At 33.7% G+C, this 26,151-nt stretch overlaps 1 protein-coding gene across 7 annotated transcripts; it reads right to left on the bottom strand.

Moving 5' to 3' along the window:
• Positions 1-1,299: 1,299 nt before the first annotated feature.
• LOC129307214 (uncharacterized) lies at positions 1,300-18,771 on the bottom strand. Of its 7 annotated transcripts, none has more exons than XR_008592321.1 (21): positions 18,561-18,763; positions 18,353-18,427; positions 17,939-18,076; positions 15,547-15,619; positions 13,571-13,614; positions 11,630-11,672; positions 11,239-11,460; positions 11,005-11,121; positions 9,972-10,043; positions 6,595-6,639; positions 6,418-6,497; positions 6,237-6,301; positions 6,088-6,154; positions 5,818-5,931; positions 5,017-5,090; positions 3,593-3,690; positions 3,415-3,474; positions 3,221-3,289; positions 3,084-3,137; positions 1,903-2,073; positions 1,300-1,700 (listed from the first exon to the last, which is right to left on the bottom strand). XR_008592321.1 is itself a non-coding variant. In XM_054948104.1 (20 exons), exons 3-20 carry the CDS (start codon positions 18,043-18,045, stop codon positions 2,008-2,010), a joined length of 1,470 nt encoding a protein of 489 aa, XP_054804079.1. In that variant the 5' UTR covers positions 18,046-18,076; positions 18,353-18,427; positions 18,614-18,771; the 3' UTR covers positions 1,776-2,007. The 7 variants fall into 7 exon arrangements, 5 of the variants coding, with proteins under 5 accessions (XP_054804079.1, XP_054804078.1, XP_054804081.1 ...); XR_008592320.1 differs by having other exon boundaries at positions 1,300-1,755; XM_054948104.1 differs by lacking the exon at positions 1,300-1,700 and having other exon boundaries at positions 1,776-2,073; positions 18,614-18,771.
• Between the last annotated feature and the right edge of the window lie 7,380 nt (positions 18,772-26,151).

Raw genomic sequence — 26,151 nt, forward strand, 5'->3', positions numbered from 1 at the left:
TATTTATTATCATTAATTTATAATTATTAATTATTAACGTAGCCATAGCCCAGGGAAGTTAACAAGTCATTGAATGGAAATTCGTTAAATTATAATAATTCATGTGTTTGCTTGCTCGTGATCTAGGTTTCCATGTGATATATAACATCCCTATATAATATACGATATTTTAATTCTTTCAATAAAGTTTTGATTTAAAGTTTTAACAACTAATCTGGTCAAAAAAGAAAAGAAGTTTTAACAACTAAGCTTAGTTGTTGATTTATTGTTGCGCCTACATGTACTTTCCGGAGATAGAAGCTATCAATGTCAACACGTCATTTTTTCCCTAACGAAACATCTGATATTCTGTACTAGCCTCCTTTTAAAATATAAGTCTTATAAAATTCAATTACGTAGATTAAGAAAACATTTAATACATTAAAAAGGTTAAGTTAAATGACAAACTAATTCCTAAATTATAAATTCAAAAATATTTGAGGTCCTAAATTCATTTTTGATATAATGTTACCCTTCATCATTTCAAAACAGTACAATATAACTTTTATTATTAACAAAAATTAACTTTAATTATTAATTGATCATAAAATAACCAAAAAAAACATTAAAAAATTACAAAATATAACCAATAAATTTTTTAGTCTTTTTCTGGAAATTTTTAACTTCATTTTTTATAATTTTCTGGTCATATGATGTAATTTCAATGCATTTTTTAATTCACTAATAATTAAAATTAACTTTTATTAATAGTAATACCAATATTGCACAATTTTCAAAAGCTTAACAAGAATTTTGTATCAAAAATAAATTTAAAATCCATAGTACTCTTAGAGGATAATTTACCATTTAACCTTACATTAAAATATAAATACTCTTAATAGTTAATATAATGGATAATTTACCATTTAACCTTACATTAAAATATAAATACTCTTAATAGTTAATATAAATACTCCTATAGTTTAAAGACTAATTTGCCACTTAACCTTACATTAAAATATGTCTTATTTTTTTTTCTACTTTTTGGTATTTTGATATGTACAAAGTGTAGGTTCCATAACAGAGAATCTCTCCCCAAATATCAATAATGCATGAGACTGGCAAAAAAGGGTGAACAAGAGTCTGGGCTGCATGAACCTGGACTGGAGCTGGTCAAACATTGGGAGCCATAATGCGTTGGAGGAGATAACATTGGGCTTAAATCCTCACCGGACTTGGGTGGAGGAAACATTACAATCTTGGGAAAGGGCAGTCACCAAACCAAGCTCAGAATCAATTTACCAACGAAGGCCAGTCATATAGATAAAAATTTGATTCATAACTCAATAAAATCATGAGATCAAATCTCACTGTTGATATGAAAACTCGGTTAGTAAGAAATTTGTAAGTACTTATTTAAATGGTCATTGAACCTGGAAACATTCCCTAATAAGCTCTCAACCCAGCTCACCTAAACTTTACCACGCCCAAAATAAAGACTCAGGTTAGAGGCCCAAAGACCGAAACAGAGGGAGCTGTAGCTAGTAAGGAAGTGACATCATGAGCGGGGACGACGACCCTATCGACCCAGGATAAATATGAAGGTTTGTAGTTCGTATGAACCCACGGCATAGTTGTGTGGGGATTTCAATGCTACGGCTACGCTGCGAGATGAGGAGCGTCGTGCAGTGGCACATTCATCAATAACATGACATAAAATCCTGCAAGCCCCCAGCAAATGACGGAAATCTTCAACAAGCACACTCATCTCCTCATCTACTATGTTAAAAAATGCATATTCATCAATCAATTTATTGGATAAAAGCTCCAACATGCGCGCACACGTTCAATTGATACAGAAACTTGTGGATTCCGAATCTTCGAACCAAATACATCAAAATTCATCATGGCATGAAAGATTACCGTGACTCCATAAATGCACACAAATATCCCCACCCCAGCAAATAGAAGAAAGCCAGACCAGGGAAGGGGACTAAGCTTGTGTTCCAAAAGTTGAGCCTGCTATTATCAGGTCACTTGCTGAGGTGCAGGAGATTTTTTCCTCATAACCCAAAAAGCAGCGAAGTAACGATTCTGTATAGATCATCAAACCAAAGTTTTTAATAGATGCAGCAGGACAATTCAAATAAAAAATATCTCTAAGTGTCAATAAAGTAGTTGAACAAAGATGCAAGCATCATTGAGATTAAGGCCATTTGATATGATAGAATGATTTTTGATGGAATAAGAATTGTAGTGGGAATGGGTTTTAAAAAATGTTTGGTATTGCAATGGAATTAGATATAATTTTTGTTGTATATTTATAATTACTATAGCAAAGTACTATAATGCCCTTTCTCTGCTCATGGGGAAAAAAATCCTCCGGAGTTGCCAAGGAAACCAGGACGAAGAAGGCACCAGTGAAGCAAATCTAAACCGAACAACTGAGAACCTTTTCGGACTTGAACTCACCACAAACCAAAACCTCACCATCTTGAACCATTATTTACTTATCTACTCATGTCGCCATTCACTGTAGCAAGATCGTATTAGGAGCCAAGGATAGATCCATGATCGTGAAGGGAGAGTGTCACCATCCATCACCGTAGCAAGATCAAGGGAGGGTATAGGTTGCTTTACTGACGACAAAAGAGATGCTAATGATAAAAGAAATCAGCAGCGTCAATTGGGAGGCGAGAGTTTAAAGATGAGGAGTTGAACGGCCAGGTTTGATGGAGAAGGTAGGCTGACAATGCAGGTCAGTGACAGAAAAGGAGCAGTGGCGATGGAGGAGGTTGGTGGAAAAGGAGGATAATGCTGGAAATAAAGAACTTTACAAGGGGCATTGTGGTCTAAAAAATTTCATTCCCAGGAATGATCAGCCACTCCCAAGGTCCATGAGACTTGATATCAATGCTCACTCCCATGAACAAGGGAATGCTCCATTCCCAACAATGAAAATCGCCCAGCACCAAACAAGCTAAAGTGGGCATTCCCTCACCCGTTCCCATTCCATTTGATCCATTACTCCCAACCAAACATGGCCTAACAGTATAAGAAAGAACCACCGGAGTGAGGGATGGAGAAAGTAGTTAGAAGCTTACTTGCATCATTGATCTAGGATTTGTAGTGTAGGTTGTCTCAATGGTATTTTCTTTCTGCAGTTCACAGTAAGACAACAGAAGCATGATTATTCATTTGTGAAAATAAAAGCAGCTAAAACCAAGTTGGTTGAGCATACCTCAAATTCAAATCCATAATGCAAAGCAACCCTTTTAACATCTTCCAAACTCAATTCAATGGACATGTCCTACAGACAAGAGAAAAATCAGAATGGAAATTCATCAGCGTATGTGATAACAAAGGCAAGTCAAAAATTGCCCCCAAAAAGATAAATAAATGGAAATCAAGAGAATGATAAAAGTAAAAGCTTACATCTTCTTGTCCATACATGTCTGCAAAGTGATAAAGTAGAGGACCCAAATTAATCCAAACCTGTCACGATTTACCCAAGAATGAAGCAAAACCAATTATACGATCATGACATCAAACGAGAACAAATGGGATACCAAAAAGAAGACAAAATATATCTTAACAGAAGGTAGGAACTTACTCCCCCGTTTTTTAAAATTTGTGATATTATTTCAATATATTCAACTATATTATGCGCAGTATCAATAAAGAAACAGGTCACAACTGCATCCCAAGCACCTGTACAGTAAATGTAAGCATCACAATGGATTAAAAAAGGGAGAATTACATACAAGTCTCACTCAACACAATTAATTACTCCCAAGTCCATTGACAACCGAGCTTAAAAAAATTGCTCTAAGTCCCACTCAACACAGTTAATTACTCCCAAGTCCATTGACAGCTGAGCTTAAGAGAATGACAACACAACTCCTAAGCTTAGTGGTCAAAGGATCTAGGAGTAATTAACCATGTTAAGTAAGACCTTAGAGCAATTCCCCCATTAAAAAATTGCATCGTAATGTTTTTCTATTTTTATATTGATATGGACATAACCCCACCTAGTGGGATAAAGGCTTGTTGTTGTTGTATATTGATATGGATATATGAATTAGAACTATGATCTTAAATTCAATTAATACAAAATATCTACAGAAATTGGATTTGTCTCCAAACAACAAACCTCTCTTTTCTTGTATTTAAGATCTCAACCTGACAAATGATAAGAACACTTGTTTTAAAATATTAAAGCTAACTTATACAAAACTTACCTGAAACCCATGTGCAAATAAACTCGTTGAATTTGACAGAATCTCCCTTTCAAGTTTGTACAGATGGCCCCTTGCCATCAATTATACCGTTATTTCACTAATGGAGCATAATATGATATTGTCTGGACGCAACCCTGACCCTTTGGGGGGAGGTGGCAAGGACAGCGGTAGGGGTTTGTATAATTTAGCCAAAGTATTGTATACAGGGTTTAAAAAAAATATATATCAAAGCAAAATCAATTGAGTTCTCCATAAATTTGAATGGCATAATTGTTTGACTTCATTTCTTTTCCAAGGACAAATGCATTAGAAGTTTTGTCTCAGTTCTTTAGCACTAGCTGAAGCATAATAAATAAGCATCGACAGAGATTTATAAATCCAACAGTGAAGATTCACAAACTTGTCTCATGCGACATTCACCACAGAATGGCAGCCAGCACATTAGTTACTACTACTGAAGACTACAAGTTCAGGGAAGATCATATAAGAAACGTCGTTGAGTCTGTGTTTCATTTCCTCTGAAATGAAGTTCACGATAGAAACAAAAAAGAGAATACTTTGGGCAGCCCTAATACAAGCGTTCTATCTATTTGTAACAAAGTTAAGATATTTAAGCTTGCAATACAATCAATGTGGGACCGACAGTTTTCCTATTTAAAAAAGAAGATAAACTAACAATTCTAACTTTAGCATTAATACGGAGATCATGATTCCTGCATTGTGGAGGATACCAAAATCTCAAGGTTCTGTCTATTCAAATGCAGTCACACTCTTAGAGGAATGCTATTTATCTTACCTATTTGGCTTGGATCACTGTAGACTTCAACAAAGTCACCACCACATATGGAAAAGCCTTCAGTGATACCTGCACTGCTCCCCGTTGATGTGGAAGAAAAATTCAACCAACAAGGTTATAATTAAAAAATAAACCAGCAAATGTACTGATATTTTGGTACCTATACAAGGAACCCATGTCTTCATTTTCATCATGTGACTATAGGAATGAAGAATTTGGAACAGATTTTTCTTTTCAAATTTGAAAACAGGTGATAGGTAACTAAACACTGCAAGGAATAGTACCTTTTAGCATTATTATTAGTTAGGGCATTTTTCTGGTGTGTGATGTCACACAACAAATAAATTTAATAAATAAGCAACATGAAGAGAAAGCAAACAATTATAGTGACAAACAGAACCTATTTAAGTGGTCTGCAATACAGCCCCCCTAAGGAATGCAAGTAATAAATTATTTCAGTCTTCTTGAAAGGCATATCCATGATATAATCAAAGCTAGTATTAGCTCATGCTGTTGACTATAAATATATATGATAATAAAACTATAATAGTCATTTTCAACATTAAACTTCAAGTTATTTGCATATAATACCTGGATTTTCAAAACATCTCAACTTTCACTTTCCAAAAAAATATGCCCAGCAGTTTACTTTTCCTTTAACAATGCTAACTTAAACATATAAACTGAAAACCTCATATGATGAGAATCTTTATAGGCATGAGGATAAAGCAATATTGAACTTATATAGCTTTTAAAGTTGGAGAAAATAGGAGAGTCCACATTACACGTCAATATAAATACCTGGCAGGATGAATATCAGGAATCGAAACAGGACGAAGTTGATCACTATCTGACAAAGAATTACAATTACTGTGTATCCAAGGATATATCGTCCATTCACCAGCAGTTTGGGTGCTTACATGATCCATCATGCCAATTTATTAATTAGAGATAAATCAGAGACAGAAAACATGGCATCAGAACATAAATCTTTATTCGCTAAATTAACAACAAATAAATATTTATAATACAAAGAGATTAACAAAAATAAATATAGTCCAATATCCTTACTGGTTAAGAATAAAACTTGAGCATATCATCATGTAGTATGAAAATTCATTTCCCTGGCAGATAAATCCTGCATCATGCGATGAAATAATAGACATAGTAAAAACATGTAGCAACAGAAATCCTATAAGGTCCTAGTGATTTGCACACACCTAAACATGAAATCTCCAAGGCCAGCCGACCAAGTCCAACACCAGGCACTAAACAAGCAGGTGGGCTGTTTGAAAACTTTTATGATTTTAGTGAACTACAAATTGCTCAAACAAACTATAAATTGGATAAGACCTTTCTGTAGATAAATAAGAACATTACATAGAGATATTATTGGTGTACCTCTCTTTACTGCGATTAGGAAACAAGGCATTGAGTTCTTCAAGTATAGGCTTGTAGCACTGGTCACGTTCCTTTTGACCCTGACATAATACCAAATGCACAAGATAAATTGGAACTCTAGATTAAGCTTCGCATTCAATAATTACAATTCAAATTCAATATACAAATAAGTAGTACCTCTGCTGCCCAGTCTCTAACTATATTCCTTATTATACAACGGACCTGAGACCAAGGCAGTATTAAAGTAGATAAAAGCGGAAAACAAGATGAGAATTTTATCTTCAAAGTTTACCAATGCACTAGAATCCTTCTATTCAGAAATATGCAAATAGAAGGACTTGATATGGCAATAATCATAATATATTAGACAAGCAACAGAGAAGTATTAAGAAATGCTAGTTAACATATAGCATGGTTTTAAAAAAAAAAAAAAAGTTACTCTAAATATTCAAGTTGCAAATCATTCAGAAATTTATCAGATGCAGTGATGAAATCCATTTTTCTAGAGGAGGGGCAAAATTAATAATGAAGTGCATGATTTCAACAAGAAGAAGCCTTATTCCATTAATGGGGTTAGCTGTATGGATTGCTCAATGCCATTGTACTCTATCATTAATCAAGCTTTCAGAAATTGTTTTCTAAGAAGTCTCGTTCAACAACCTCCATAAGTGTTGTTTTTAGTCTTCCTCTATCCCTCTTTACAAGGCTCAAGAGTATCCAATCTACTCTCCTCACTGGTGCCTACCCTAACCTTCTTTGCACATGTCCAACCCTCTCAAATGATTTTCTAACATTTTCCCTTCAATGGATGCCAAGCTCACTTTTTCTCGTACATACACATTTCGAATTTTATATTTACATGTATATGCCACATCTCTCTCAACATTATCATCTCTACTATTCCAATTTTATGATCCTACTATTCCTTTAAAACCCAACATTCACTACATACAACATAGCTAGTCTTATAACAGTTTAGTAAAACTTTCCTTTAAGTTTATTAGGTACCTTTTGATCACAAATAGCTCCTTTAGCCTTTTTCCAATTAAACCACTCAACTCGTATCCTATGTGGAACATCCCCATCAATTTCCCCATTACATTAAATAATAGCTCTCAAATATCTACTCCACTTGAGTTATAATCTAATTTCTCAATCTCACTTTCAAATTACTACTGACTAACCTTTTATCAAAATCATAATGCAAATATTCCGTCTTACTCCTACTTAAGGCGAAAATCCTTTAACTCCAAAGTCTTCCTCTATAACTCAAGTTTATAGTTGATCTCTTCTCTTGTCTACGCACTAAGAACTATATCATCACAAAAAGGATGCATCTAGGAATTTCCTCTTGAACATGCTCAGTCAAAATATCTAGAGCCAAATCAAACAAATAAGGACTCAAACATGGTCCTTGATTATAGTCCAATTCTTATAGAAAAGTCATTTACTTCACTGCCTGACATTATTATACTGGTTGTTATCAACTCATACATATCTTGCATAGCTCTAACATAAACAATGCGAACTCCTTTATTTTCCAAAGCTTTCCAAAGTACAAATCTCAGTACATAGTCACAAGCTTTTTTCAAATCAATAAAAGCTGTGTAGATCTTTACCTTTGCTTTGAAACCTTTTCATCAATCCTTTAACTAGATAAATCACTTCTGTAGTTGCCCTACCAAGCATGAGGCCAAATTGATTATAAAAAAATATCATTTTCCAATCCCAACCTATGCTTAATCACTCTCTCCCACAATTTCATTGTATGACTCATAAGTTCAATTTCTTTGTAGTTTGCACAATTCTTAATATCCCCTTTATTTTTGTAAACAAGAAATACAGCAACTATTTAAAAGAAAAAACAGTTAAAATGCATTTTCCTTAATAGTCAACATCATAATTCCATTAAGTGATTATCCTGACCACCAGATGACACTTACAATAGCATAGAGGAAGTCTAGTAACTTTAAGGATCATTTCTGTGGCAGGTCTTCTCTTTGAAATGCACTTTTCAAACCTAAACTATGTAGCTTTAAATATAATCTTTCAACTGCATATGTATCTATTAATTTCGATATATCTTGGGAGAAATTTATCTATCAGTTTTCATAGACCATGGAGAAACGAAGTGCATTTGTTGGCTCAAGTTGGGTCATACATCCTACAATTAAAAACGTGAGTTAAATGAAAACAATTGGAAAATGTTGGTCAGCATGAAAATGATTCCTTACTGCATAATGTAGAGCCTATTGACAACAAGATCTTGTAGAAACTGAAGCTAAAAATATAGAAGATCATCAATATTTTGTAGGATTAGGACTTAAGCGTAAATAGTAGGCTAAGATGTATATTTCTTACTCCCTCATTGCTTATAAATTTTGTCTAGTCATTTAACGATAGACAATGAATAATCATGGATATATTTTCATCAAATCATAGCATAAGAGCATGCGTTGCAGGGAGAGGAATGAGAGAAATAAAAAGAAAATAGACGACCCAAGAAAGAAAGACATGCAGGTCAACAGTTCACAAAAAGAACAGAAAATAAATAATCACGTGCAATAAGTGTCCAACAGCTAGACATAAAAGGAAACAAATAAATGATGAAACAAAATAAACAAGAATAAGACTGTTAAAAGGAATAAGGGGGGAGAATTGGTCAGATCAAATAATTTGTGAGGATCATACCAGATATAGAGATTCTCCAGATCCAGACGTTCCAAATTAATTATTAAAGATTCCAACCATTACAACACAATTTGAAAAGAAAATGGAATTAAAATCCCAACTATCCTGTCCAAAGCGCCTCAAATTGCAATTTTTATATGAAACATAGAATGACAATCTTATGGAATCTCTTTTGCTGCACAAACCTATAAGAGGAGACATAGGAAGATACGAGAAAAAGGAAAAGCACCTTTTGGAGGGGCTGAATGTTGACTTTGCTATTCTTACTCTTAAGGGGAAAGCTATACAGACTTGGTGTTGACTCAGGGTGGTTTCAGGTCTGTTTTAGCAGAAAATGATGTTGGAGACTGTGCAAAGTGCTTTTGGGTTATAGTAGTCCCTATTGTCCTTTTTTTTGGTGGGGGGTGTGGACAAGTCATATTTTGTATTTTGGTGAGAAGAGAGACTGGCCCTCACAAGCCAAAGGGCATCTTAGTGAGCATTGCAGTGTTCTTGTTGTTCTTGATTGTTAGTTGCTGTTTGAGTACTTTGGTTGTAATAGGGAAAAGGGTTTGTTCTGAATCAGTAAGGTGCTCTTGCAACACTGATTTAGCCTTTTGGAGTTATTAATATCAAACCTCATCATTTCCCTTGATCTGTTAGTTGTCTTACTGTTATATTTCTGAATTTTTTACTTGTTGAGCAGCAGGATTGCATCACAATCATGTGACCCAGTGTCCTCTTCACACCAACCATGAAAATAAACACAGAAACATTTTAAGCAATAAAGCTCAGAGAATCATAGAATCAGTGCTAACTGCTAAGTGACATGTGAACAACTGTCTAGGTTAAAAAGAGAATGGAAAGGAGTAACAAGGATATACCTTATCTACATCAACTAAAGGAACATTCAATTGAAAAGATGGATCCAACCATTCTTGTCGCAATGAGGATGCCTGAAACAAGAAAAAACATCTAGATTCATCATACATCCAAATGATTTTTCTACAATTGAAATAGACAGCATTCAGAAATCTAACATGCAGTGAACTTTGTACTTGAAAGAGAAATGTCAAGCAGCCATTTCGTAAAAACACATTATAGAATCATGTTTTGCCCCAAACAGCCCAAACCCAATGAGGGAGTAACAGTAACAAAAAAAAGACACAATGACAAATAAAAGTAACTCCACATCCTCTAGAAAGCATATAAGAAGAATCACTAGCTTATTACAGAACAGTCTGCAAGTGATGGATTCCAGAATGGTGTGCATTGGACTCACCCATAAAGGAAAGCGAGGGGGAAACACACACACAACACTTTAGATAGTCCAACAGTTAGTTTCATTATACTCTCATTTTAAAACAATAAAATACAAGGAACTAGCATCAGATATGCCGTCTTTCAACCTTAGGTTCCTAATAGTTATAAACACTCAGAACAAATAGAGGGTTTTTTCTTCTCTTTTTTCAGCAAATGAATGGCAATATCTCTAGAATATATTTGACTTTTGATATCAAATACCCATGCAACTAGAATAAGAGCAATTATCATATTTCGTTCACATCTTCTATTGCAATGTATTCCAGAGTTATAGAAGGTAGCAAAATTTGTTCATCTAGCCATTTCAAACTAACTCTGATCACAAAATGTCTCATCTATCACTTTCAATGTGTCAGATAAAGCGACATCACCAACAATAATTGAAGTTTTGTCTTTATCTAATTAATTGAACATATACAATCACTTATAGTTGTTCGAAGAATCATAATACCATCGACATCAATTTACCATTATGGAACCTGGATAATATAAGACCAACTGAACTTCAGAAAATTGAAATGGCAACTCTAGTTTAGAGATATTAAAACAAAATAGTAATTACATTTAGAGATATTAAAACAATATAGTAATTACATTTCTATTGGGATCAAGCATAAAATTTCCATCACATTTGTCTGTCTCTTTGGTATCTATTGAACATGGAGACTGGCTGCCAGTATTTAACTGATGGTGACCCTCAACATCCACCTCCTGTTGTCATCTACAGGGTCATATTTCTAAATGGGAAAAAAAAACAACGATAGAACGCACCAAACATCACAATTCTTATTAATTGAATCAAGAATAGGTGATAAATGTTCAAGAAACCTCACTAATACAGACCAGTACTGATGATCTACATGTATCAATGCAACATTCCCCACAATCTTGTTGATTTTTTGCTGAAGAACATGTTTCTGCTTTTGAGGCTGACTCATGCAAGCAAGCATTGTTTTCTTTAATGGCATGATCTTCTTCTTGGGCAACTGCAGTGTGCAGGTTCTCATCCATATCTATGTCCTGGCTCATATCAAGCGGAGGTTCAAATGCCTACAAAAATCCATTATATATATAAAATAACATTGAAAGATGTGGTGTGATAGCCTTTGTACAGTTTTTTATTGATAGAATATTGCCTTCTCCACAAAAAATAAATAAATAAATAAATAGCATTGAAAGATGATACAAGAATTCACCACAACAAGAAGTTGGCTCTAACCTGAAGCATGTTGAATATGAAATAAGAATTTATGGAGATACACCTGCAGCATTACATGGCCAAAAAAACCAAAAACATGATGAGATTCCATGCTTAAGTTAAACTTTCATCCAAAACCAGTTCTGCCATTATTAAATGAAATAATATTTGAACAAATTTTCCAAGCAAACCTTGAAATCCATGTGCATATAGGATGATCTTCAACCATTACAAAAAGGAAAAAAAAAAAAAACACTGTAATCATGTTATAACTAGATTATGTTTGTTCAATGTCTCAATTTATATTTATCCTCTAGAAATGTACTTATATTGCTCCAATCCAATTTCAGTTCTATTTAAAGGTAAGAACAATTGATTCCAGCACTTGATAAAATTTTAACTTAAATTCCAAGGTGGTTCGTAAGGATTGTTAGGAGGCTAGCATAGAGATTTTCAGCCAGTTAGATTTTAACTCTAGTTGTTAAATGAGACTTTTTAGGTCGATGATAAAGTACAATGCATTGTGTAATCCATGTAACCGACCCCACTTAGTGAGATAAGACTTGCTATTATTGTTGTTAGGTTAGTTATATATAGTTTGGCTGTCATGGTTTATGATATAGAGTACAAATATATGATCAAGTAAATGAATGAATTGCAGATTGGGTAGAATTCTTTCATGGTATCAAAGCATTTCTGAATAATTCTGATCCACGGAAAATTCTTGCAGAACAACAAGCAAGTCATCTGAAAGATGACCTCTAACCATAACAAGTTTAAAGCATAGTGCTTTTTGAATCTTGTTCTCATTAAACTTGACAAAACAAATTACTTGATTTGGAAGCAACAAGTTTTGGCGGTGGAGGAGTAATAAAAATTTAGAGGAGTTCCCCTCCCCTCCAACTGGGAGGATTTGGAGGGGAGGGACATAATTTTGTTGTAGTGTAACTGAAATACCCCCTTCATTATTGTGATATTCCATAAATGCCCACCCACATATAATCAAAAAAATCCCCAAGCTTTGCTCTGCTTCATCTGTTAGCATGACATGTCTCATTCACCCTTTTCAGCTTAGGAAAAGGCATCTCTTTTATCGCCTAGGTGCTATTTGAAGAATGATAGTACTTTATTCATATATTTATAAATATAAACACACAAACACCCACACACATCAAGTATTCATCATCCCATGATATTAAACATTAATATCAACATAAAAGAGGGGGGACAATTTAAATATGATGATGTATATCTGTCCACCTATTATTATTTTCCCTTCCCTCCCCTTTTAAAACACACAAGGAAACATTAAAATCCCTTCCTTCCTCTCCCCTCCAATCAAATCAAACAAGATAATATTAAATCCCTCCCCTCCATTGAACCAAGCATATCATTACAACAACAAAGCCTTATCCCACTAGCTGGAATTGGTGACATAAATTGCATGATACTATTGTGCTCTATCAGCAATTAAGCCTTTGAAAATATTGCTTTGGAAATGCTGTGTTCTATGATTGAACAAAACATACCATTAAAGGGATTTTTTTATTCAATATGATTTTATTCTTTCGAAAAAATTGTTTCCATAACTAAACAGCATCATACACAGACAGAGTCATCCCATTTAATAATCAACAATGACATTGACCCTTTCCTAGTCCAAATATGGCAGATAAAACAAAACCATGCCCAAATTGAAAGGTAATCATTAATTCTGTATCCTCATCATATTAACTATACACAAGACAATCTTCATTCAAGGCTATTCAACTTATCAGAAATTCCATCTTCAGCAACAAGTTTAGAACCTCCTTATTTTCTCTTTGTCGCTGTGATGGAAAAAGTGTCATTGGACCCAAGGGCAGTTGGCATCTACTCTAAAACAACTCCAAAATTCTTTCAAAGAAATAATATGACAAAATTTAAAAAGATAAAAGAAAAGAGAAGGTAAAGTAATTTTACCGGCGCAACCTTTGAATCTTCTGAGGATAATGAGATAATAAAGCCTAAAAACACAGAGAAGAAAGTAAAGTACAAAGAGGAACATTAGAATAAACAAAAAAACACATAATTGAATCACAACTACGTAAAAACAAGGCAATTCAAAAATAATCAAAAAAGAAATCTGATAGGGATGCATTGGGAGCACAATCTGGTAGAAGTTACTGAAAAAAAAAAAAGGGAGAATGGCTATGAAGGCTGAGCACAAGTTGTGAATAGATAAACCTTCAGTTGTGTTTGGCCCACATTGCTATTTTTCTCCTCTACAGGCTCTCACTGCCATTCTCTATTTAAAAAAAAAAAAGACGTCCAAAATTGATGGCAAAACAGCCTCATCATCATAAGAGAAGACTAATGGAGAATGGAAAGAGAATAAGAAGGATATTGTCATACTACGGCTCATTTAGCCTTTGGCTTTATAATAACCCTTTAGATTTGCTACAAGTTTTCTTCTTCCCCTTTATTTCTTCTGTAACTCCGTCCTTCTTTTTCCCCTTCTCTCTATAATCTTGCTACTGTTCTACAACAAGTAATAACAGCGTGAGAATACACTCCAACCACTCCCTTTGCCACCTCTGCCGCAAAACTCATTGGACATTTATAATTATCATTGTCAATTTGGATGTCACACCTCCAACCAGCATGTTACCACACGATCAGATACACCACCAAATATAGCCTGTCCCCAAAGCTGCAGCACACGCATCACATGTGCCATCATACAGCAGTGAAACTACTAGTGCATGGGGTTCATAAAAGTTACACTCAAAGCATTGCACAGAGATTTCCTTTGACCAGCTTGACCATTGTTTTGGAAAGGGTATGTTGTGCTCTTGATTAAGCATACAAATCACACCAAAAAAAAAAAAACTTGGAAGGGCCAAAGGCAGAAGAAAAATGTCCGCAATAAAAGAAACCATCTCTGAAGAACCTGATGTTACCATCGTGGAACCCTTCAATTGCCCATCAAACATGATGATAGCAACATTGTAGATTTCAAAGAGAAATTAGATGTAATTTAGGCTGCCAAGCCCATAATTATTTGAGACAATGATTAGAAGGTATAACTTATGATGCAGATTATCACAACCATATTATTTCAACCAACTAAACTTATATTCCCTCTATTTAAAAATATAACACATTTTTAACCGAATCTCGCCTGCAATAAAGTAATTATTTATCGTCAAACTAACATCATCTTTCCATATTTACCCTCATTTAATAGGTGTCTCACTTTAAAATAAATATAAAGTAATTTATTTATCATGGGCACTTTTGGAAAAAGCAAAATGATTATACCTTGAAACACTAAAAATGCCTTATATTTTTTAACATTCAACCCCCTCAAAAAATGCCCTATATTTTTTAACGGAGGGAGTAGACTTTAAGAGTGCCCGAAAGCTACTTTAGTTACCATATTTTAAAGTAATGTTATTGGTCCTAGCTAATGCCCCAAGATGGATTTTCTTCTTATTGATTCCACACTTTAAAACTTGAGGTCAAGTTTTCAACAACCAAGCAAGAATAATGGAGAATGGGAAAAGACTAAGAAAGATATAGTATTTGTAAACTTGGGTTAAAGATAAGGATAAAAATAATATTTTATTAGGATAAGGACTAGAAAATAATAATTTATATTAATATTGATAAATATTATAGGCTTAATATTATTCCCATCTTATCTTATCTTTTGTAGGAATTAGGAGTAGATATTATCTTTTATTTTATATTACCAGTTATCTGATCAACCAAATGTAAAGCCATTAGTTGCACTAGACAACCAGGGTAAACTCAGATTGATTTGATAATAAAGTTTTCAGATTATCAACAATTCCTTCTCCCACTTTAGTTCTTCTGTACCTCACCCTTTCGGTCTTTCTTCTTCACACTCACCCTCTTTCGCTATAATCTTACTATTGTACTACAAGAAATACCTTGTGTGCAGGTGGAAGTTTCCTGAAAGATCTTTCATATCTTCTGACATCCTCTTCAGAAGCATCAGGATAGCTGCATCAAAGTCAATGAATGGTAATCCAATTGCAACTTCCAAGGTTTAAAGCAGTGCGACATCAAAAGATAATAAAAAATAAAGAGCAGTATCAGATTTTATAGATGTGAAAAACAAAAATTAATACCCAAATTTCAAGTTATATTAGCTTGCATTTTCATCATGAAAAAAATATGCCTAAGATAAAAGATCATAATTTAAAAAAAAAAAAAAAGACAGACATGCCTTAAGAAGCAAGTACAATTCGGCCAGCTTTATACAAGTATATTTATTTGTAAATTTATGACATATGGGAGTCACTCCAATGAAGTACATAAAATGAAAAGGGAAAAACAAAAAAGAAAAAAATCACTTCCGTAAAGAAAATTGATATGACTGTCAGCTTGTATCAATAAAAGGTAAGCTTCTGTATCATACTCAAATCATTCAACAGTCAACAGAACCAGACCATGCACATGGGTCCCTGTTAATAGTAGTATGAGTGCATTTCAAACAGGCTAGTTACTCTTAACTAACAGGACTCCTTTTTATTCTCTCTCACCTAATTAATTTCTAGCTACTAGCACTTCACCAATATTTCCTCAAGTATTGAAACCCTTCTCTATATCAAGAACATCTTGTCCTTGCCACCAAAAATAATGCCAGATAAAAGAATCTCATCTTTTTTTCTGAAATTGATCAATGCTAAATTATACTAGAGAAGGCAGTATTGCAGCAAAATGAAGCAAAATATAATGCAAGTCACGTCAATTAATATTTAATAGCACACTTCATTTCAGAAGAAAGAAAACACATCATTGGAATATAATACAAATGAGGCTATATTTATGTCTTTACAAATAAAGTTCCTGATGTATCTCTGTAATTCTGATAGGAGAGAGAAAGAGGGAAAGAGAGAAATATAGAGAAGAGAAGCAGAAAGATACAGAGAAAGGGATGAGAGACAAATAGGGAATCACATTTCCATTAACCAAAGCCTATTGAAATTAGTCCCTAACCCATCTATTTATAGTCTCTCCTAATTACACTAATTAACCCGTAACTAACTTTTATTTATTATAATATCATATCAATACCCCCTCCCAAGAGAACCTTGCCCTCAAAGGTCAAGAACAGAAAAATCCTAAGGTACAAACTTGAAAACCAGACAGAAGAACTTATGCTTTAAAGTCTGGAAAAAACCTCTTGAACAGTGAAAGGATTACTGTCCAAGTCTTTTGACTTGAACCATTCAATGCAAAATGTACATAGCCCATGCTACCACATTTCGTCGTTTTTCTTCTTCTGTCCTACTTTAAGTGGGCGGTACCATTCTTGAGGGTCCCACCTTAAGATAGACATCTGTGCCCTTGACTTTTTCATACACATAAACATAAAAACTGTAACACACTCCCTGGCAAAATGCCCACATGTGCAACAATCATTATTTCTTCTGTTTCTTGGCAACGCATGACCATAAGTCCTTGCCCATTGGAAATCCCAACTTGTGAAGAAATCTGAAGTAAGACAAGCACCCAGTCCAAGTCCCAAAATACACAAAACTTGATCATCCATCTCAACCCTTGCGTCCTATAGGCTAAATGAACAGAACCCAACACCAAGGAAAAAACAGTCCAGCGATGAAGAAGGATAAACCAGCGACGGGAAAGAAATAGAAACCAGCAACAAAGAAGAAAATGAGATAGAAGGTGACAGAAAAACCAGAGAGAACAACGAAGCTGACTTTTATAGTCTCCCCTGATTACACTAACTAAACCTTAACTTACTTTTACTTAGTATTATAACATCATATCAGTTCCATGCTTCTCTCTTAAGAGGTCAAAAATTGCTTCAACTTTTAACAAGAAAAGTATATCTTTCAGACTATATTTTATCTTTTCTCTTGGTGGCAAAACAAGAAATATTAGTTTAAAGTACTAAAAAAAGTCAAAAACAATCTCAAACTTGTACAATTTCCAGGCCTCCTTCACCTTCTACAAAATTGAAGAAATCAAATAATATCTAGTTCCTATTCAATGCTAATATCATCATTCACAGAAGACTTCATTAGAGTCAAACCAACCGTAGTCCACTCTCATTCGATGAGAAAGGCCTCACTAGTCATTTCAAAGTACTGATGACCCTAAAGTGCCACTTGCCAACCTAACCCTAGTCACTAAGGAAATCATTGTTAGCACAAATCAGTTCAACTTAAATGACATCCCAAAATTACCCAGATTATTGCTAATTAAACCGGTAGAAATGTTATCTTCCTGACAAAATAACAATGAATAACCTGCAAGAAAATTTTACTGACAAATGGATGTAGTGAATCGTACTTGAGGTAAGCACTGATTATACGCCTGAGCGATTTGATTTCTAGGGCTTCTTCAAGCTTCAATTGATGACGCTTCTCCGCGTCTTCGTCTTCCTCTACTCTAGACATCTTGTGAGGAGGACCTTTCCCCAGTCGAGCTCTGGAGTTCAATATGGAAGTTAGTGCTCTTGAACTCTCAGTAATCAGTATTTTTAAACAGTAAAATTGCATATTATCTGTAGAGTAACGAATGGAGAAATAGCCATTGCTGAAGCCTTGTTTTTTGAGGGAAAACAAAAGTGTTTTAGAACTCCATTGCTAGTGCTACCTTCTAAATTTATCATGCTTCCCAAATTCAATTTAAGCTCAAAGAAAACAGAACCCAAATTGCATCGCCCACCTTCTACCACAATCAAAACCATTAAAGTGAAATTACCTATCAAAAGAGCTCGGTAAACTTCAAATTCAGCTTGCTTAAAACTCCGTCCTCTGTGCCCCACTCACACAGTAACTAAAACAGAGGGGAAGAACAAAATTTAAACCACCCACTTCACAATACTTGATCACAGCAGAGAAAGGAGGAAGAAGAAGAATTCGAACACACATATACCAACGCAACAAAGGAAAGGAGAAAGAAGCATTACAGCCAGAGAGGCAGAACAAAGGAAGGGGAACAGAAGAGTTCGCCGATTCTAACCCCCCACAGGTCGACCCGCAGCAGCAGCAGCAGCAGCAAATGGAAACTTGCGCGAGCGCGCACCGGTGGCGGAAGGAGAAGAACCAAGGATGGAAGCCACCAGCATCAACGCGCGGCGCCCACACCCGGACGTCGGCGACAGGAAGATGGAGGGTTTTCAAAGTTTATAATTTATAATTTATAATATTTTATATCATTTTTTTGAAAAATAAAACATCAAATATATTCACGATAAAAAGAAGAAAAAAAATTTCACAAGGTTAATGTTGATATAGGTGTGGTACAAGTAAAGACAAGAAGAAAAGAGTGACATGCTTGTCGCTGAGTGTGAGAATAGGGCTTATATTCCCACCTATTTCAAATCTAACTTAATTTAATTATTAAATATATTTAAGTTAAGTTCAATTTTTTTTTATTAAAAATAGGGCCATACAAAACAAAACTCAAACAAGTTCTTCCAAACTAGATTTTCTCATAACATACCTATGCAATCAGCTAGTCAAACCCTTATGAGACTTTTTTAATAGTTGAACAAAGTTCAAGCTTATTCAATTAAATAGGTTAAGCTTATTCTTTTAAAATTTAATTTACGAGTTCAATAGGTCGATCTATATACACAAACACTATGTAATATATTACACACACATCATTTTCACAATTTGATTTTTAATCAATCTATTTTTTTATTTTTAATTATGTTTTCAATCAAATTAGACTTATATATTAATTTTAATGTTATTATTTTGTTATTGTATTATATTGTAATTGATAAATCCTTTTAATTATTATATATTATAATTGATAAATTAGGTTATATATTTTGTACTAATAGCCCTAAGGTATATTTGAGACATTCAAAATTGGAATACGAGTTTATTTAAAAAGTCTACTTTTAAACAAGCTTTTAAATAAACTTTTAAGTCAGGTCAAGCTTTAAGTAAGCTCAGGCCTGAGTCATAAGAAAAACTTTATACAAGCTTTAAACCAAACTCAAGCTTTTAATTTATCACACAAGCTTAGGCCTAGTTGACCAAAGTCTAGCTTAACTTAACTTATTTTCACCCTTACTTGTTGTGATAATACTCAGATTTGTATTGATTGAAAATTTGCGTTTTTTCATTCCAAAAAAATAGTTTTATTCTTTTTAACATTAATCCTGGTATCTAAATATTTCCCCAAAGATTTGAAAATTGTATCTCCAAATGATTAGAGATTGCTCGTCGTTATTAACGGGGAACGACAGGGCTAACAATGGAAGAAGATTTTTGAACAAAAGCTCTTGCCCTGGCCAAGAACAAAAGGTTCTTTTATTTTTTTGATAAAAGGAGGCAGCCTGCTTAAGGGTAGGGGTTATTATTACAATCAGCTAATAAAAGGGGAAAAAGCATTATACCAAACCCTGGCCAGCTATTGAGCTCACGTTTAGCTAGCTTATCAGCAATAGCGTTTGGCACGTCTACATATATATGTCACACTGACAGTACACACTCTTTAAAGAAGGTCTTAAATCTCGTCGACTAACTGATTAAGTTGATGGCATGAGCATGGTTCTCTGCTAATAAGTTGAATGGCTTCAAGAGAGTCACTTTCAACATTAACCTTTCTATATCCCAGGTCCCAGGTTTCCTCCAGTCCTATTAATATCGCCCAAAGTTCAGTTTCTAGACTATTAAATCCAATCTTTTCATGGATAAATCCAGATATAAAGTACTTGGAAGAAGGCGTCGTCGACGCTAATGCTGATCCATCCCAAAGGGGGCACTCCAAGTAGCGAACCTAGGCCCAATAACGTTGCCTGATAGATTTACCCCGGCTAAGGAGTTCTTCTGTTTGATCATGCTAGAGAGGACAAAAAGTGCTTGGGCATATCGGGACTCATTACTTCTAGTTTCATTCTCAAAAACATGCATGTTCCTTCTTTGTCAAATGAGCCAGCAGCACATAGAAAACATATTACACACCAATTCGAATGCATCTTGCTACCTGCATCATTCAAGTTCCATCTAAGCCACTGAGAGAGATTTAAGTCAAAGAACATAGCTAGATGACTAGGTCAAGCCAGACGGCACCAAAGTTGATGCGTCTCTGGACAATCTCGAAGCACATATAGTGAGTTTTCCATGCAGTTTGGGCACCACGCACACTGGTCATCTGTGTTCATTTTTTTTATTTTTACATGCCTCATTTGTAGGCAATCTCTTGTGAATAACAAGCCACATAAAAGACTTGCACTGTTGAGGTAGATTCAATTTCCAAACTCTTCCCCGTATTTTATCCTCTATTTGATCCTCTCTCAATAGTTGACAGTATGCTAACTTCATTAAGAAGTCACCATGTTTTTCCCATTTGCACTTTATGTGCTGCCCACCGTTAAATAACTCTATACCTTCATGTACTTCTTCCCATGTAGCTTTTGTTCTTGCTTAAAGATTAGATCCTGCCTCTTCTTGTTGATAGTTGTAAGCAAGTCATTACCATAGTTATGTTTGCACTTGATAACTTGAACCCATGAGTCATCCTTTTGTTTCATTAGTCTTTATCCTAGTTTCATAAGAAAGGCTTGGTTCTAGGTTTTCCCGTGATAGATCCCAAGCCCTTTGTTTTTCTTGTTCCAACTCACATTGTGAACATTGTATTTTGTCCGGATATTTTTTAAATTTAATAAAAATAATAATAAATAATCAAAAATATATAAAAATACAAAAATAAAATTTAATTCTTTTTAGGATTATATTTTAAAAAAAATAATTAATAAGGTTTAATTTTATTTTATCATAAATAATCTTTTGTTGATTAAGATTTTATTTCTTTTAGTTTATTAAAAAACCAAAAAATATAAAAATACAAAAATAAAATTTAATCCTTTTTTAGGATTATATTTTCAAAAAATAATAATAATAGTCTTGCTTAAATTTTTTAAAATCTCTCCTAAATTATCTCAATCATTCAAAAATATTGAGAGTCAACTTTTGAGAGTTAAATTTTCCCTTCTTAAATCTTATTTTTCATTAAATGTGTGTGTGTGTGTGTTAATTTAATTTTAAAAAATTAAAAGCAAAAAAAAAGGCTGGATGAAACATTGATGGATCAGCATTTCATCACAAGCTTCATGCGGTTCGCATGCAGCTGATAACCATAGAGAAAAAAACGCAGAAAGCAAATGAGCACAGACGCAAGATTAGCCATAAGCAAAGAACAAAAAGAGAAGATATGAAGGTAGAGCCATAGCTTCGGCCATGCAACAGAAAAAGAGAGAAACGTAGAAGAACCAGACAAAGCAGCTAATGCACACGGAGAAAAAATGCACAGAAAGAAAATAGAAACGCGAGCTGCAAGCACGCAAGCTCTTCCCTGTTTCTGCTTTAAAAGGGGACAAGAGGTGTGCATGATAGAGGGACCAAAATTAGAGTGAGAGAGGCTGGTTGCAGAAAAAGAAAAAAAAAACAGAGCACGAGGACGGACGAAAATGTAGAAACAATAGCATGTATGGGACATGGGTCTTTAAGCTGGAACGAGAGAGCACAGAGATAGGAGGAAAGCTGAGAGTGACAGAGTACAGATGCACACAAGAAGAATGAAAAAAAAGGGTTGGATTAATAGTGAGGAGAGGGCACGAAACAGAGTAAAAAATCGAGGAGAGAGAGAGAGAGAGCATCGTAGCAGAAGGAGAGTAGGAAGGAGGATGGTATCAAAAATCATGAACTTGTTGTAGCAAAGAGTGCTCATCAAAATTTTTGTACTCTGAGTGACACTGAGAGAGAGAGAGCAATGACCGAGTGTAGGAGACAGACACAGAGGGACGAGAAAACTGAAAGAAAAACAGAGACTAAGAGAAAGAGGAGAAGGAGAGGCGATGAAGACTGAGAGATAAGCTTTTCTTTCTAGAAAAAAAAAGAAAAAACAGAGAGGAGGGGGCGACCGAGAGACTGAGAGACAAGTGTTTTTTTTTTCTGGAAACAAGAAATTGGGAGAGGAGGAGGAAAAGATCAAGAGGGACGAGTTTTTTCTAAAAAAAAGAGATTGGGAGAGGAAAGGAACTGAGATCGAGATCAGGGAGGGGGTTGCTAAAAAAAACTGAAGATTCTTGGTTAGAAACAGTGAGACATATCTAGGATATTGAGAGGAAGAAGACGTTCTACATACAAGTTCTCTAATATGCTTGCTTCTGAATTTGGAATGTTTACGTCTGATTTCGGTTTATTATTTCCAAACAAATTTCATGTTTAAATATCTATAAGCTTTGATCAGTGTTGGAGACATATGCCTGTTTTATCATTTAGATGCTTGCATTTCATTAGAATTCTCGGATATGGATTTTGGCTTTGTTTGGTGTTTCTGGAAGCATTCTTACTATGAACACTGCAAAATTTTACATATGTTCATGTATGGCTTGATGGACACAAACGTGTGAAGAAAAATGATAAGGAGATTGCAAATAAAATTTTGCTTGCTATTATAACTAGCCTAATTTAATTTTAGGTATAATCTCATTATAATTTTATCTTAGATAATGAAAGAATTAGTGTGATTGTTAGACAGGGTTTTTGAATATGTTTTTAGCCTAAAAGGATATGTGGATAGGTGGTGGCTTGACTTTGATCCTTATACTGATAGAGGCCCTTTATTTATTTATAATGTCTCAACATGATTCTCTACCTTCTTTATCTATTTGCATGCACATTATGTCATCACCAGAAGGGAGTTTCATTTTTGATGAATTTTCAATTTTGTAATTGACATCTAATGAAATAAGAGAGTATATATTTGTTTGTTATTTATCTTTGGTGTGAGATTTTGAAAATTTCTGCAGGCATTTAAAATGATGTCATATCGTGTAAATCAATAAAGTTTTGTAGATATGAGAGCAAAACTTGTTTGTTAATATGGGTTTCAAAGGTCTATCATAAAAATTAACTCTCTTTTTTATAATTTAAATTAATAAAATATTTAAGTCCCACGTGAGATTTCAAGAATCTTCGTAAAGACTTAAATTAATCATATCATCGTGTGGGATAATAAGTCCTCACAGATGTAGTGATTTTCAATTTTTATAATAAATAAATGATTTTTATAAATAATCATATAATACACAATTTAAAAAAATTAATTAGTCAAATTAATGCATTTAAATTGTAATCATATTTACTGATTATATCTTTTAGTCATGTGAAATTTTTGAATCTCCGTAGACTTTTAAAATAATCATATTATCATATGAGTCAATAAGACTCTGCAAATATAATGATTAAGTTTTTAATATATATATATATATATATATATATAAATTATATATTAAATCAATCAAATAAATTTAATTTTTTTATCGTGTGAGATTTTAAAATTTCCGTAGATATTTAGGATAATTATATTACCGTATAAGCCAATAAGGCTTTGCAAGTATGATGATTAAAATTTTTTAAAAATATATATATACATGCTTAAACAAATTATTGCTAACACTTAAAAATATAAATAAATTAAATTGTTAAATTCTTTTATAGTGTGAGATTTCAAAATCTCCGTAGATATTTAGAACAACTGTATTACCGTATGAATCAATAAGGTTCTACTGGTATAACGGTTAAATTTTCAATAATAAAACATAAAAAATATATATTTCTAAACTCTTTTTTTTTTCTTTATTTCAAAAATTCAAAAAAAATGAGAAAATAATTAAAATTAAATCACTTTTTATAATTTAAAATACACATATCAAAATTTTATAAATTGTTTCATTTGCAAAATAGTGAATTATTTTTAATTAATTTCTCTTCAAAAAATATTTTCACCAACAACTTTTAAAGCTCAAATTACGTGGACTTTGATCCTCATTATAGGGTACGTAGGCCTTTAAGTCAGATTTTGAGTTACGTCCTCCTTTGTAAATAAATAAATATTTCTCACTTAATTCTATCATTTTTATATCAAATACATGAATATAAAAGGAATAATTAAAATAATTATAAAACCATATTAATAGAGCACAACAAACTTCAGGTAACCGTTCTGACGAACGGGTGCACAACAAACTTTTGATAACTATTCTGATGAACGAGTGCTGTGGAGTGTGTAACACTTTTCCCACACTCAACTGACTTTCGAACCTATTTTTGTTTTTGTAAACTATCCTTATCCTCCTTTAATTTGTTTTCTAAGATTTACCACAAAATTTTGGTGGCGACTCTCATTCCATTCGGTTCCCACGCAAAGGCCGAAACCTCCGCTCACGTGCCGTCCGCATCGCATTTTTCAGACACACATCATTGCAAGAAACTAAATGGATCCTCTTTTTATCTTTTATTAATCCCCAGATAAAATCTATGTTCATTCGATCAAGGCTCTCAAAGTATAGGTAAGTAGAAGTGATGTTTGCATGGTGTAGCTTGGTATCGCAAAGCTAATCAAGGTAACAAGAGTAGTACTCCCTGTTAACGATAGTGATGTGGCTTTCCAAGAAGTAAGTCTCTTCTTTACCTTATTCACAACATTAGAAAAAGTTTCTTTGTTTACTCTGGAATCTTCAAAGCTAAGCCAAAAATTTTCAAATATTCTTAATTTACAAACATATTGTAACTCAAGCGTGGTATAAAAAATGATAAGACAATGATCAGAGGCTACTTTAGATAAAATTCGTAAATTGGATTTTGGAAACATTTGAAACAATTTCCCATTACAAAAGACCCTATCAAATCATTCCAAGATCAGATCCTTTCTTTTGCAATTATTGGTCTAACTTAATTTGGGCTGTGTTGTCTAATCTCCATGAGATCAGTGAGAGTTGTGCATTCTTCCCAAAGAGAAGTTGAAGAAAAACCTCTAGCTAAACTAAATTTATCTAACTTTAACAAAATTTAGTTAAAATCTCTTATGAGCATCTATGGGGATGTCATTGAATTAGCAATAGAAGTAATTGAGTTCTATAATAAAGATCTATATCATGCATTCAAGCCCCATAAATAAAGGAAACATAGTAGGAAATTCCAGAAATAGTATTAAATCAATAGTGACATTACAAAAGGGGTACAACCTATAATGATCTCCATCTTTAATTTTAATTAACCTAACTAACTGGCACCCTTAATTGTAAGAATCAGCCATGGCTAAACCAGAATATTTATTTCATAAAGAAGACCAAAAGAATGGAATCCCAAAAATTATTTTAAATTCGATAGTGGAATTAAATCATGCTAGAATCAGAATGTTTCAAAACATGGCATATAAGATTTAACATTGAGAAAGGAAAGATGATGAAGAGTAGAACAATTATTAAGGAAAATTGCATCAATTCGTTGTGGCTAGGAGCACCTTTGTTGTGACCAACAATTCGTTAACACACTTGCTATAGCTTAGGTCATGTTTGCCACAACTTATGGTATAGTGACCAACTTGTTGTAGCCAACACATACTCACGCACTCGTCATTGCCACACTCATTATTCATTGTGACAAACCTCACGTTTACAAAATAATAAAAATAGCATGCATAATTTAACTTTCAAACACACCTAATTAAACACTCAAACCTCTAATTAAGGCGAT

The sequence above is a fragment of the Prosopis cineraria genome, unplaced genomic scaffold (genome assembly GCF_029017545.1).
Source record: "Prosopis cineraria cultivar Desert tree isolate PC_DT_omini unplaced genomic scaffold, ASM2901754v1 PC3, whole genome shotgun sequence".
Classification (NCBI taxonomy): Eukaryota; Viridiplantae; Streptophyta; class Magnoliopsida; order Fabales; family Fabaceae; genus Prosopis; species Prosopis cineraria.